The 14,297-nt window shown below is 39.1% G+C and overlaps 1 protein-coding gene and 1 pseudogene across 1 annotated transcript; both read right to left on the bottom strand.

Moving 5' to 3' along the window:
- Positions 1-1,877: 1,877 nt before the first annotated feature.
- On the bottom strand, positions 1,878-5,584 carry LOC145470131 (E3 ubiquitin-protein ligase TRIM45-like). Its single transcript, XM_081453962.1, has one exon. It carries the CDS (start codon positions 5,299-5,301, stop codon positions 3,076-3,078), a length of 2,226 nt encoding a protein of 741 aa, XP_081310088.1. The 5' UTR covers positions 5,302-5,584; the 3' UTR covers positions 1,878-3,075.
- Positions 5,585-11,481: 5,897 nt separating this feature from the next.
- On the bottom strand, positions 11,482-13,060 carry LOC145470132 (E3 ubiquitin-protein ligase TRIM71-like; annotated as a pseudogene).
- Positions 13,061-14,297: the final 1,237 nt, after the last annotated feature.

Here is a 14,297-nt window from a genome sequence, read left to right as displayed (position 1 = left end):
TCAGAGAACACGACAGGGATATACGACTCGCCCGTACCCAGACCTCTGCCGTTTCTGAACACACCCACGAGACCGGCCACTATCCTATCTGGAATGAGGTCAAGTTTATTGATCGAGATCCTCACTGGTGCACACGTAGGGTCAAGGAAACTATTCACATAAGACTTCACCCTAATAACATCAACAGGGATAGTGGAATTGAAATTTCTGAAGCATGGATACCCACGATCAAGAAACACAACAACAGGAGAACGGTACAACAGCGGACCACTGAGGGAACAGCTACTTGCCGGAACAATGGAACAATAGGAGGATCGAAATGCACCAATCACAGCCAACCTTTGTGTTATAAATGCTACCGTCCCAATCAGTCGACCTTATCGCCTGAAGAAGATCGTCGCGATCTACATCTCAAGTGACTACATCGTGAGACAAACGATAATACACTTTATTATTGCATCTACCACGGTGAATAACAACAACCTTTTCCTCGACATCATAGTCTGTACTTTGTTCGTTGAATAGGCCCTGCAAGTCACTGGAGCTAACTCACTAAAGGATTTAAACATGATTATTGCTTTTTGTTTCGTTCTTCTTACTGCTAGTTTGTCCCATTTAAGTGTTTCGAGAAGAAGGCTTGAGCCAGTTTCATTATTTACCTTTAAAATTACTTTAGCTGCACGCTCTTGTAATTTTTGTAGTTTGTCACTCAATTTAAGTCATCACAGACGGGACCACAGTAATCAAAGTGAGGTTGGATTTAGGCGTTATTTAGTTAGTACCGCGGTATATTTGGAGATGAGGGGCCCGGTACGCTTCAGGGCACCCATCCGAAGACACCTCTTTACTCATTTCGTTGGCATGATTAGACCAGGAAAGCCGATCGTCGATAATCAGTCCTAATGATTTTGCGTGATTAACTCTACTGATTAGCTGGTTTGCTGATTTGATGTTTATTTCGTCATAGCTCTCGGCAAGAAATTTCTTGCGAGAGCAAACGACCATAAACTCAGTTCTAAAACAGGAGTTCCAAGATTAAGAACCCCTTGAGAAGCTCATACTCTCAATTCACGGTTTTTTGGGGAAGCATTTTATTCTTTCCCACCCCCTCATCCCCACCCCTTCCCCCCGCCCCAGCCCGGCAGACACTGCAATAAAGTTTATTAGAATCTAAAGTGATCATAGTAATGAAGATACTTGTGGCTTAAGAAATTAGAACGAGACATTATTCTTTGTTGAACACTTCTACAGCAATTCTCTTTGGCGTGTGTTTGTGATTCCGAGAAATCGACTGGAGATACCACACACCCTGTTAGAGCTATTGTCTGTGATTCTGAGAAAAGTAGATTTAATGTCGTCTGTAAACCTGACCTTTCTGGTAGCCGAATTAGCGAATTAGCGAATTCAAGGGACGGGAAATCTGTTACAAGGGCGGGAAAACATGAAGCCGCGGATATTGTTTGGGAGATGGTGGTTTTGATTTTGCACTAAACTGGCTGAAAAAATAAGACTTTCGCGACTTTCGCGACTTTCGCAAGTTTGAGAAATAAGTGTAAAACAGTTAAACATACGTAAGTCAAATCTGAGGCAATTTCTCTTGACTGCGTAGAAATATGTTACAGGTAATGTTAGATTTATCAAGTTTTCGAAGAGTGAGATAAATTAAGCATCATTCATTTTCATTTCCGAAAACACTCAAAAGGGGAATAGGTTCATGGAAACTACGATAACCTCAAATAAAAAGATTCACTTATTTCACATGGAATACTACGGTGTAACAAGATACAACAAGACTCTATCATCTAGATCATAGTCTCTTTTTACAAGAAAAGGTTCAAATCACCTTAAAAACTGCACATCAAATATAAAAACACGAGAAATTATGACAACATAGGTCACAATTTTAATTAATCAATCCATCGAACGGTCAATCAATCAAGAAAATTACAGCGGGTAAAAAGGAGCAAATGTATGAAAAGAAAAATACAAAAATCATTTAACATTTACAATGAGATCAAAATACTGAGAAATTATTTCTAGCGATATACAAAGGACCTGACTTAAGTTCAAATATCCGTATAATATTCAATCAATATTTAACAACTTCAAGCATTACTAGCGTTCACCAGTAAATTGTTAAAAGCGTTTTGATAATAAAAAAAAAGTCAATGCTTTATAACAAGAAAAACCGAGACGGAACTCAGCAAAAGACCTACAATAATAAATCAAAAATTACAGTCAAATCTAAATAGTGATAAACTAAAAATAACAATGACGAAATGACTGAAATTAAAAAACACTAGCAGCATTGCTGGTAGTGATTCGTTTAATACGTTGCTGATATTTAACCGAAAGAAAGGGCAGCTTCGACAGTTTGAAGGCCCCTCCCCCCTCACCCAAAGCTGAGTTTGTTCCTTATAACAGTGTTTACATATGACAAATGAAACCTTAGGAACAAATTGTACTTTTTTTGTTTTTGTTGTTGGTTTGCTTTTCTGGTCAGCTGGGGCCAAGCGAAAAAACAGCTACCGAAGAAACGACCCGCCATTTTAAGTGCTGCCGTGCGCCAAACTGACTGAACGCCTGGAACAGGGAGGTTATTTTTTACAAAAAGGAAGCATTTTACCGAAGAATCATCGATAATACTAAAAACTGCGGCATCCGTAATGAATTATATACAACAATTATACTTCCTCTTGCTCAGAGACAAAGAACTGGGATGAATCTGTCGTCATACAATGCTTTGTCTGTTTGGTTTCACTGTAAAAGCAATATTAGTATTTTTGTGGAAATGCATAAAAGAAGGAGAAATACCAATTTAAATCTTTGTTTTTGTTTTTGTTTTTGTTGTTTTTGTTGTTGTTGTTTTCTTTTTAACCGCGAGAGACAACATCAGGAATGAAGAAATTTCCACACGAGCAAGACTCAGTGGATAAATGAAAAGCTGATGCTGTGCTGAAAAAAAAACATGAGAAATGATACCAAAGAAAATTGAGAGAAAATAGAGCGAGATGCATCAGTCATTTACATATGACACAGAAAACGTTTCTTTCAATATGTTGGCGTTCAAGCGACTCAAATTGGTGAGTAACTCATCCACTTCAATATGTATACTTTGTTAGTTATGGCGCTAGTCACGAGAATACGTCCATCTGGCGCTGTTGCTATTCCAATAGGACTTGGTAAATCGGTGATAGTTTTGCCTGTGAAGCGACCGTCTAAAGAAAACTGCTGAACTCGGTTATTCAAACAATCACATACAAGAAGATTATTGGAGCTGTCTACAAGCATATCATGCGCCCAGTTAAATTGTCCGTCTTGATTTCCCTCTTTTCCAATCTTGTACAAGAAAGTTCCTGACTGATCGAAAACCTTAATACAGCTATTGCCTCTATCAGCTACAAGAAACATGTTTTTGTAAGGAATGCAGCTTGTTGGACATTTGAGTTTCTCTGGGCCGCTGTCTCCAAACATGGTAATAGTCTCACCCTCTTGTGTCATGACCTGTATCCTATGATTGCCGAACTCGGTTACAACAATACGGTGTTGTTCATCCAGGCAAACATCAACCGGCAACGAAAACTCTCCCTTTGCTTTACCACGTTTTCCAAAGGTTTTTACAACAGTTCCTGTCTGGACATCTACTTGTTGTATTCTATGATTCCCTTGATCTGCGACCAGAATCTCGTTATCATTTAAATATGTTACGCCGTGTGGCTGGTCAAATCGTACGGCATTTGGTCCTTGGCTGCCAATTTTTCTTAAACAGTTGCCTTCTTTATCGAATATATAAACACAGTTTCCACGCCAATCTCCTACGGCAATGTTCCCTGCCGTATTTACAGCAATTCCACGTGGATCGTGAAGCTCATCTCCTTGAAATATCTTCAAGTTCAACTCTCCGACTACAACAAGTTCACGTTCTTTTACTTGCGTAATAAAAGGACAGTTCGGAAGTTTATCGTCGTTGATCTTCACTTCAATGTTATAGGCGCCCGGCACTTTTGGTGTAAAATTCATCTGGAATTTACCGTTTCCTTTCTCGCTAACAATCACATTTGTGACGTCTTCAGTAGGTTCAATGAGAACTTCAATTTGATTTTTAAGATCAGGCAGGTTACTTATCTCTCCCTCAGGTGTTCTGGCGCATAATATCAATTCTGCTGCTACACCAGCGTGAAGAATTTGATCCAGTCCTTCCAGAGTGCATTGACTCACATCAATTCCCTCGGTTGCGATATCGCCCAGTCTCAAACCCTCCACAGAAGCCGCGGTAAATTTGATGAATGAGGTCTCGTGGTGTTTTGGCATCTCAATGTCACGAAGCTCTTGAAGTCTGTGTTTGAGAGTTTCTTTGCTTTGCATGATAACTGAGCTTGAACTTCTCTGAACCAGATTTTGTGCAAACTCAACCGCTTGGATCATTTGTTTGAGCAGCGATTCCGCTTTCTCCTTGGCGGAGTTAATTTTCTCGAGTCTCCACGCGTGTGTTGTGTCCACGGAAGATATCGCCTCTCGCTCGCGCTCTCGAATCTTTGTGATCATTGCCTCGGCTGATTGCGTGATTCCACGTTTAGCGATTGCGACATTGGTTTCCAGCTTGGAAATGGTTTCATCAAATTTTCGAATCACATCCTTCAAGGCTGTCTCGTTTTGTCTAGTCGCTGCAGCTTCTGCCATGATATTGCCTTTCGAGTTGTCAGCCGCTTTGTCGAGTAAAATTACTTCATGGTTTCGGTGGTCTGTGACTATGCAAGCATGACAGACACAGGATTGACAAGGAAGGCAGAAAAATCTTGTGATCTCTCGCTCGTGGTACTGTTCAGAGCAAAAGGGCTGTCGCTTCAACAAGGCTTCGTAGTCTTGAGTTTGAAATTCTTTCACGGCCATGACTTTGTGTCCTTCGAATGCAGCCCGCATAACTTCATGCGCGTTTAAACAGTCGGGGCACATAAATCTTGCGCAATCAAAGCAATAATGAACATCAGAGCTTTTTTTCTTACAGTTGCCACAAGTTATGTTACTTCCATCGCCACTCTGTCGGACAGCAAGGAGACTCAACAAACTGTTGTGGAAAAAACTGGTCGGCAAAGTGTCGAAACGATTTCCATCGGGCAGATCGATTTGCGCTTGACACTGTGGACAACGGAACTTTCCTTGTTTGTGGCTGGCTCTTGCATGATTCTCCAAACACTGACAGCAAAATGTGTGAAGACATGAAATAGTTTTGGGTTGGTTGTAGGTATCGAGACAAATCGAGCATTCAAGATGTTTCTTGAGGTTTTTCAAGAGGGACTCCATGGTAAACGTTTTCTAAAGTTGCTTGTGAAACACACACCCTGTAATTAGAGCTATCGTTTGTGATTCCGAGAAAAACAGATTTGATTTCGTCTATATACATCTGACCTTTCTAACCTGAAGCCGAGTTAATTACAAAAAATTTAATACGGATTCGTGCTTTGTCACGTAAAACGCTTTTCTTGTAGAGTTGTTTTGATCTTATGTCTATCAGGAATTTTACGATGCATGTAAAATATGGATTTCACACTCCCGGAGTGGGGTACAAATATAAGTCTGAGGGGGTGGGGTTGTCCATTCCAGGTCTCCAAATTTGGTCCATATTAGAAAAAACTGCCTTACGAAAACATCACGTTGTATGGCATTAGTTGCCTATTGTGTTCTCTTCTTATATTAATGTTTGGAATTCATATGTAACTTTAACTATTTTAGACTCCCTTCATAGCATAGAAATAGCGTTTTTTCTCTTCTTTTTTTCCTTCTTGTGCGCGCATTTGTGCTTCAGTTTTCTTGCTGACCTGTATTTTATTTCTATTTAATGCTGGTGTTAACTGGCTGCCTGGCTCCGCGAGCTCCTATGGTTATTCCAAGCAGCTAGTACTATAATTTTTACTTTTAATATTTTCATTGAACATTGTAATTTTCTTTAGAAAGAGTGAGTACAAATAAAGATTGATTATTGATTATTATTATTATTATTATTATTATTATTATTATTGGTTGTAAAAATAGGCCAATTGTTACTTTAGAAATTTGATCAATTTCAATAAGCATTTGTGAAAAATTATTTCCTTGTCCGTAATATGAGTAACCTAACCAACGTATTTTGTTAAGCAAAGTTTCTGCGAATAACTTAAAATCGCTGATGATAATTTGAAACGTTTTTGCTTTCGGAAGTTTATACCCCTTTCTAGGAAAGTTTCGAATATGGATACCCCGTCAAAAGTTCTGAAATCTCAACCCCTGCCCATTGGGAAACACTTACCCGCATAGGTAATTTGGTAGTGTCCCCGACACGCGTGGCTGAGGACATGAGAACGCGCTAGAAATTTCGGCTGAGTATTTGAGCAGCAAGTTTCCGTGCTACTAGTTAACGATTTAGAAAATCCTGACCATTTACACAGTTTTAGTTGGTTTTCAGTGGACCAAGCTAAGTTTTTGCAAACTTAATTGAATTTCCTGTATACTGTAAGTCAGTTCCTGCATGCTAACGAGCATCTCTTTTGTACAACAGGGAGGGAGGTACAATAAGCTCGCCCGAACAAGCTCGCTTATAGCAAAGAGTCGCATCTCGCTAAAAGCCAAGTCATTTCCATAATTTGTCTTTGAAAAGACGCTTTTTTGATTAATTAAAAGTTCAACCCCACAGGCAACACTCAATATCTTCTTTGTTTCAAGACGAACCTCCTACACAGACATTGTTTCAGCTCAACACACGAGAAGAATTTGTAATGAAATTGAAAGAATAATACGACAAATGGCTTCAGGGTGTTTCTTTTTGTGTTTTGATGAACCAAAAATGCGTCGTATTCTGCAAACGTTTCCAATTGCTGGTTAGCTAGACTAAAATAAAAGTGAAAACAAGGTTTTAACTCTTTACCTCCAGAGCCGAGAAGGTTCTTCATGCACCCTAAAGTTTTCCCTTAGTTGGCGTCAATTTCCTTTGCTTCTCTCCCTTCGGAAAAAAAAAAAGAATTTTATCCTTGTTTTATACATACAGAGAAATCGAAAAAAAAAAATCATAATCATGGAATATAGAAACATTTATAAAAATAGCGCGAGGTGTGCGTTCCCAACACGTTTTCCTTTTTTCAGACCTTCCACCCGTTATCTCAGAGCACGCGCTCTGGTGCAAAGTTTTCTATTTGTTGCGACATGCATTTCTTTCTTTGATTACGTCAAAACACCTTTGTTTATTTTTGTCAACATGCGATCAGTAATCGTCTTTTCTCTTTTATTGTTCACTTCCTTTCTACCCATTGTCGATGCAAGATATTGGACTGCGATATACAAGAAGGATACGCCCTGTAAGTCGGAAAAATATTCGATAATTTCAAACTTTTCAGTTAAGCCATATTAAGAGATCATGGCAGTTTTGTACTCGACTTAGATAGTTGCGAAAATAACTCCTGAAAAAATTCAGCCCTAACCAAAACCGGTGCAATTCTCTTTCAACTGAGCAAACAAACCAACTGAAAGCATGAAGAAACTGCGTGTTTTCTATTAAAGCACAGTAAATAATAATAACAGCTTGTTTATTCTGTTTGCAGACTGCATGAAACATTTGCTGAGGAGCGACATTTTTCATCCGGGACAACACAGTAGAGTTTCGTCTGAGCACGACGACTACATGAATGGAGACCGACGCCGAGTTGTGAAAGATGGAGATCCGTGGTGCACCTCTTTGGGAAATCGCTTTGGAGAATTGGGTAAAACTGGAAAAAATATATATTTGTTTTCCTCTTTTTAAGGGTGCATGGCGGTAGCGTTCGAATAGCATACTATTCGTGACAGTCCCTTTCACGCTCGGTGAATAAGAGATGGAGAAATGCTCCGCGCCCAGAAGTTGAACGTTTAGTAAAGACCCGAAACAATAGCCAATACTCAGAAGCGAAACCCAAAACTTTAACCTGCAAATCCTAGCCACCCAAAACTTAAGGCAAAGAGCTACGCAATTGTAAGGGAGGAGGGTGTTAATAAAATATCCAAAAGCTGCTAGCCCTCGAGTGGTAAAAAAGGATACTGAAAATACTAGGGATCAAGGCAAACGATAAAGGAGAAACAAAAAGGTGCAGAAGAATTTAAACCCACCCAAGGGATGGCAGCCAAAGCGTCAGGAATCCGACTAGGGCATTAGACAGCCTTTCAGGCTAGCATGGGAAGAGGGGAAACGATGCAGCAGCACGTGCCCAAGGTAATTGCACAAGTTACAAGAACGTAGGTGTTCAAACTAACGGCAAAACAGGGCGAACATATTACTGAATACATGTAATACAAACCACGAACAAAGTGTGTAACAATTACACCGAGCCAAAGGAATAGTATTGCACAAGACCGGCATTTACGAGGCAAAGCAACCTCGAAAAAAAAAAACATCACTGTAGAGCACAAAACATAATAAAGAGTGCAACTAAAGGGAGCCGAGGGAATAGCACTGCACCAAGTACTCGATGTTTGTGAGGGAAAGCACGCATACAAGAATATTATACTGAATATAACAAAGCGTGCGAACAAAAGGGACCTGAGGGAATAGCACTGCACAAACCAGATGTTTGTATGGCAAAACACGCATACAAGAACATTACTGTCCCTGAATAAGTGACAATACTTGCGCAAAAACAAGTTCGTAAACGACTAAAAGCAACAAACCACAACAAAAAGTTATGTTGTACCAGTAAGGGTGCCGGATTTGGTTTCCATAAACTCGGCCTGTACGCGTTTAGTTCAGTTGAAGGAATCAGGAACTGTGCAAGCAACATGGACAAGAACTTGATCATCCGGCATAGGATACAACACGTGAAGTTCCGAAACGAAGGATTTTTCAGAACGCGAGCTGGGCCGAAATGAGATGCAGAGCTCTTATCTATACCCGCTTAATAAGGGACTTGTGCGAATAGTGGTCAGCGCGGGACTTGAAAATTAACCCGCGACCTCGGGATTTCAAGTCCGGCGCCCTAACCACTCGGCCACGCGCCCTCCAATAATTTAATAACATGATATACCTGTTAAGAAATGTTGTACTTATTATGTTTATACTTTAATTAAAGTGCATCTGGAACGGCATTTTAAATTGCCTAAACCTGAACAAATGCACATTTTGCATTTCACATTCTCGGGCAAAAGAAAAAGAAAGAATATTGAAGTAGTTTTAAATAAAATACGAAAAAAAAATTTAAAAAATAAGACTGTTGCTTCATTTGTGTTTCCATGCAAAAATAGATATTCTAGTTAAATAAGAACGAGTGATAAATGTAAAATAGGTTTACAGACATCAGTGAAACACTCAAAAGGGGAAGAGGTTCGTAGAAAAGACATAAATGTACTTTAGTATATAAATGTCTATATAATCTAGTACCTAAATATTTGAGTGACTATTTCACAAGAAATCATAATGTGCATGCATAGCTACAATACTCGAATACTCGCAGAAGAACAGATTTGCACCTGCCCAAACCCAAACTTAGCCTTGCAAAACGAACTTTTAGATATTCGGGCTCAGCGTTTTTGAACCTCTTACCCCAGATCATTCAAAACGCCGAGTCACTTTCTTCTTTCAAAGTTCTAGTTGACCCCTACAATTTTTAAATTTTATAGACACTAGATTTTTATAAATTATTGCATGCTTGTTTATACTCTATACTTTTAATTATTACTTGTGTTTTTAAATTTATATCCACCCACCTCTAACAGCACAGTCTGATGATCGCTTCGTGCGTGAAACTCGAGTAACTGTCCGTACGGTCTCTATCTTTAATTATGGTATTCCGCTCTGCATGTATTTGCATCGAGCACTTCTACGATAGTAAGAAACCTTTTACATTTTTCTTTATCTTACATTTTTTAAATTTTATCTTGTATTTTTAAATCATAACGATGTCTTGTATTTTTAGTTATTATATTTTTAGTCCAGGGTTCCTCTGGAGATCAGCCTTGTTACTGAATGGGCCATCCTGGCTAATAAAGTTTACCTTCACCTTTACGATAATCTCCAATAAAAACATTTGCTTACTTTTACATGGAATGCTACGGCGTAACAAGATACAACAAGAACTCTATCATCTCTCGTGATGCAGGAAAAGGCTCAAATCATCTTACAAAATTGCACATCAAATATAACAACACCAGACAATAAAATAACAAAAATCACAATTTTAATCAACCATTCAAACGGTAAATCAATCAAGAAAATTAGAGCGGGTAAAAAGGAGTAAATGTATGAAACGGAAACTACAACAAAATCAAGTCATTTAAAAATTTACAATGAGATTAAAATAATGAAAAAATTCTTTCTAGTGATATCCAATGGACCTGACTTAAGTTCAAGTATCTGTATTATATTGAATCCGATTCAACTCTTCAAGCTTTACTGGCAGTCACCAGTAAATTGTCAAAAGCATAATAATAGTAATAATAATAATAATAATAATAATAATAAAAATCCATTGTTTTATAAAGGAAAAAGTTAAAACAAAACTAAGCAAAAGCTCTACAATAATAAATCACAAATTACAATGAAATCTAAACTTAAACGCTAGTAATGACTAAATGATAACAGTTCAATCCTCCGTATAAGATTTAAAAAGATATGAAAAACTAGCAGCATTACCGGCATTCGACAGCAACTTGCTTAATATGTTGCTGATAACCGAGGAAAAAGCAGCTTCGACAGTTTGAAGCCCATTTCTCCCCCTCCCATCCCTTCAAATTAAAAAGCTACGTTTGTCCCCTATAAGAATATTTACACCTGACAAATAGAGCCTAAGGACCAAACTGTACTTTTTCTTATTTGTTTGATTCCTTGCTTTTTTTTTTTTGTTTGTTTTTTTTTTCAAAAAAGCCTCTTCCAGGCATTCAGTTAGTTGGGACACGGCACGAAAAACAGAGAGCGAAAAAAGGATCCGCGGTTTTCCGCGCTGTGGCACCCCAACTAACAAAACGCATGGAAGAGATTATTTTTTTCTTACAGAGGGAAGCTGTTTAGCCGAAAAATCATCGATAATACTAAAAACTCCGTCATCTGTAATGAATTGAAACAATTGTTAAACTTCCTCTTGCTCAGAGAGAGCACATCAATCCGTCCTTCTCTTTCATTGCAATAACGATATTAGCATTTTTCTGGAAACGCATAAAATGGAGAAATACCCATTTAAATCACACACCTTAAAACAAGAGAAAGTTAATTTATGATTTGTTTGTTTCTTTTCTTGTTGTTGTTGTTGTTGTTGCTGTTGAAAGCGATCGAAAGATGAGATTAGGAATGAAAAAGTTTTTCACCAGACCGGATGAGTGAAAACTTGATGCTTGCTGAGAAATCTTTGACAAACTATAGATGCGAAAGAAAATTAAGACTTTTAAGTGAAAAATACAGCGACATGCGTCAACAAGTCGTGCTATTTATCCCACAGAAACCACTTCTTTCGTTTATGAAGGCGTTTAAGCTACTCATACTGATGAGTAAATCATCTACTTCAATATCTAGACTTTCTTAGCTGCGCTAACCACGAGAATACGTTCATCTGGCGCTGTTGCTATTCCAATAGGACGTGGTAAATCAGTGATAGTTTTGCCAGTGAAGCGACCGTCTAAAGAAAACTGCTGAACTCGGTGATTGTTAATATCACATACAAGAAGATTATTGGAGCTCTCTAGAAACATACCATGCGGCAATTTAAATTGTCCACCTTGATTTCCTTGTTTTCCAAACTTATACAAGAAAGTTCCTGACTGATTGAAAACTTTAATACAGTTATTGCCTCCATCAGCTACAAGAAACATGTTTTTGTAAGGAATGCAACTTCTTGGATAATTGAGTTTCTCTGGGCCGCTGTCTCCAAACATTGTAATAGTCTCACCCTCTTGTGTCATGACCTGTATCCTAGGATTGTCGAGCTCGGTCACAACAATGCGGTGTTGATCATCCAGGCAAACATCAAGCGGCTGGGAAAACTCTCCCTTTCCTTCACCATATTTTCCAAAGCTTTTCGTAACAGTTCCTGTCTGGACATTTACTTGTTGTATTCTATGATTCCCTTCATCTGCAACCAGAATCTCGTTATCATTTAAATATGTAACGCCGCATGGGCGGTCAAATTGTCTGGCATTTCGTCCTTGGCTGCCAATTTTTCTTAAACAGTTGCCTTCTTTATCAAATATGTAAACAGAGTGTCCTTTGTAATCTGTTAGAGCAATCTTCCCTGCCGTATTTACAGCAATTCTAGCTGGCGCGTGAAGCTCATCTCGTTTGAATAACTTTAAGTTTAAATCACTGACTACAACAAGTTCGCGTTCTTTGACTTGCGTAGTAAAAGGGCAGTTCGGAAGTTTATCGTCGTTGATCTTCACTTTAATGTTATAGGCGCCCGGCACTTTTGGTGTAAAATTCATCTGGAATTTACCGTTTCCTTTCTCGCTAACAATCACATTTGTGACGTCTTTGGTAGGTTCAATGAGAACTTCAATTTGATTTTTAAGATCAGGCTGGTTGCTTATCTCTCGCTCAGGTGCTCTGGGGCATAGTATTAATTCTGCTGCTACACCAGCCTGAAGAATTTGATCCAGTCCTTCCACAGTGCATTGACTCGGTTGCGATATCGCCCAGTCTCAAGCCCTCCACAGAAGCCGCGGTAAATTTGATGAATGAGGTCTCGTGGTGTTTTGGCATCTCAATGTCACGAAGTTCTTGAAATCTGTGTTTGAGAGTTTCCTTGTTTTGCATGATATGTGAGCTTGAGCTTCTCTGTACCAGATTTTGCGTAAACTCAACCGCTTGGATCATTTGTTTGAGCAGTGATTCCGCTTTCTCCTTAGCCGAATAAATTTTCTCGAGTCTCGTCGCGTGTGTTTTGTCCACGGAAGCAATCGCCTCTCGCTCGCGCTCTCGAATCTTTGCGATCATTGTCTCGGCTACTTGCGAGATTCCACGTTTAGCGATTGCGACATTGGTTTCCAGCTTGGAAATGGTTTCATCAAATTTTCGAATCACATCCTTCAAGGCTGTCTCGTTTTGTCCAGTCGCTGCAGCTTCTGCCATGATATTGCCTTTCGAGTTGTCAGCCGCTTTGTCAAGTAAAATTACTTCGTGGTTTCGGTGGTCTGTGACTATACAAGCATGACAGACACAGGTTCACAAGAAGGGCAGAAAAATCTTGTGATCTCTCGCTCGTGGTACTGTTCAGAGCAAAAGGGCTGTCGCTTCAACAAGGCTTCGTAGTCTTGAGTTTGAAATTCTCTGACGGCCATGACTTTGTGTCCCTCGAATGCAGCCCGCATAACTTCATGCGCACTTAAATAGTCGGGGCACATAAATCTTGCGCAATCAAAGCAATAATGAACATCGGAGCTTGTTTTCTTACAGTTGCCTCAAGTTATGCTACTTCCATCGCCACTCTGTCGGACAGCAAGAAGACTCAACAAACTGTTGTGGAAAAAACTGATCGGCAAACTGTCAAAACAATTTTCTTTGGGTAAATCGATTTGCGCTTGACACTCGGGACAGCGGAACTTTCCTTGTCTGTGGCTGGCTCTTGCATGATTCTCCAAACACTGACAGCAAAATGTGTGTAGAAATGATATAGTTTTGGGTTGGTTGTAGATATCGAGACAAATCGATCAAGTAACTTGTTGCATGAGATTTCTCAAGAGGGACTCCATGACGAAGGGAGACTTCTAGGGAGACTGCTCGTGAAACACACACCCTGTTAGAGCTTTTGTTTGTGATTTCGACAAAAGCGGATGTAATAGGCCCTTTGCAGTTGGGGTCACGTGACCAAATTTTTCCAAGAAAATTTTCATATTATGGGCTATAACTTAAAGAATGCCAGGAATGGAGAGAGCGCATCGAAAATACCAAAATGGCCAAGTTTGAGGCCCTTGGCATTAAAGAGTAAGTTTATACGACAGCTTGAATTTTTGCAAAATTTAGAGGATTTGTATGGAAAATGTTGCTGGAGAGCAAGACCTTGCTCTCCAACAACTTTTTCCATACAAATCTTCTTATTCTTTTAAAAATTCAGACTGTCATAAAATCTCATTCCTTAATGATGGTGGCCTCAAACTTGGCCATTTTGATATTTTTGACATGCTTTTTCCATTTCTGGCATTTGTTAAGTTATAACCCATAATTTTATGAAAAGTAGGTCACGTGATGGCTTAGCTGCAAAGGGCCTATTTCGTCTGTAAAGCTGACCTTTCTGTTTCTAAAGCCAAAATGATTTATAATGGTAATTGAACTGAGTGGAGTGCAATTTGGTCTGAAATCATACGCGTGATTTCAAAATCGA

This window comes from Orbicella franksi, chromosome 15 (assembly GCF_964199315.1).
Source record: "Orbicella franksi chromosome 15, jaOrbFran1.1, whole genome shotgun sequence".
Taxonomy (NCBI): domain Eukaryota; kingdom Metazoa; phylum Cnidaria; class Anthozoa; order Scleractinia; family Merulinidae; genus Orbicella; species Orbicella franksi.
This window is presented reverse-complemented; position numbering and strand designations above follow the sequence as displayed.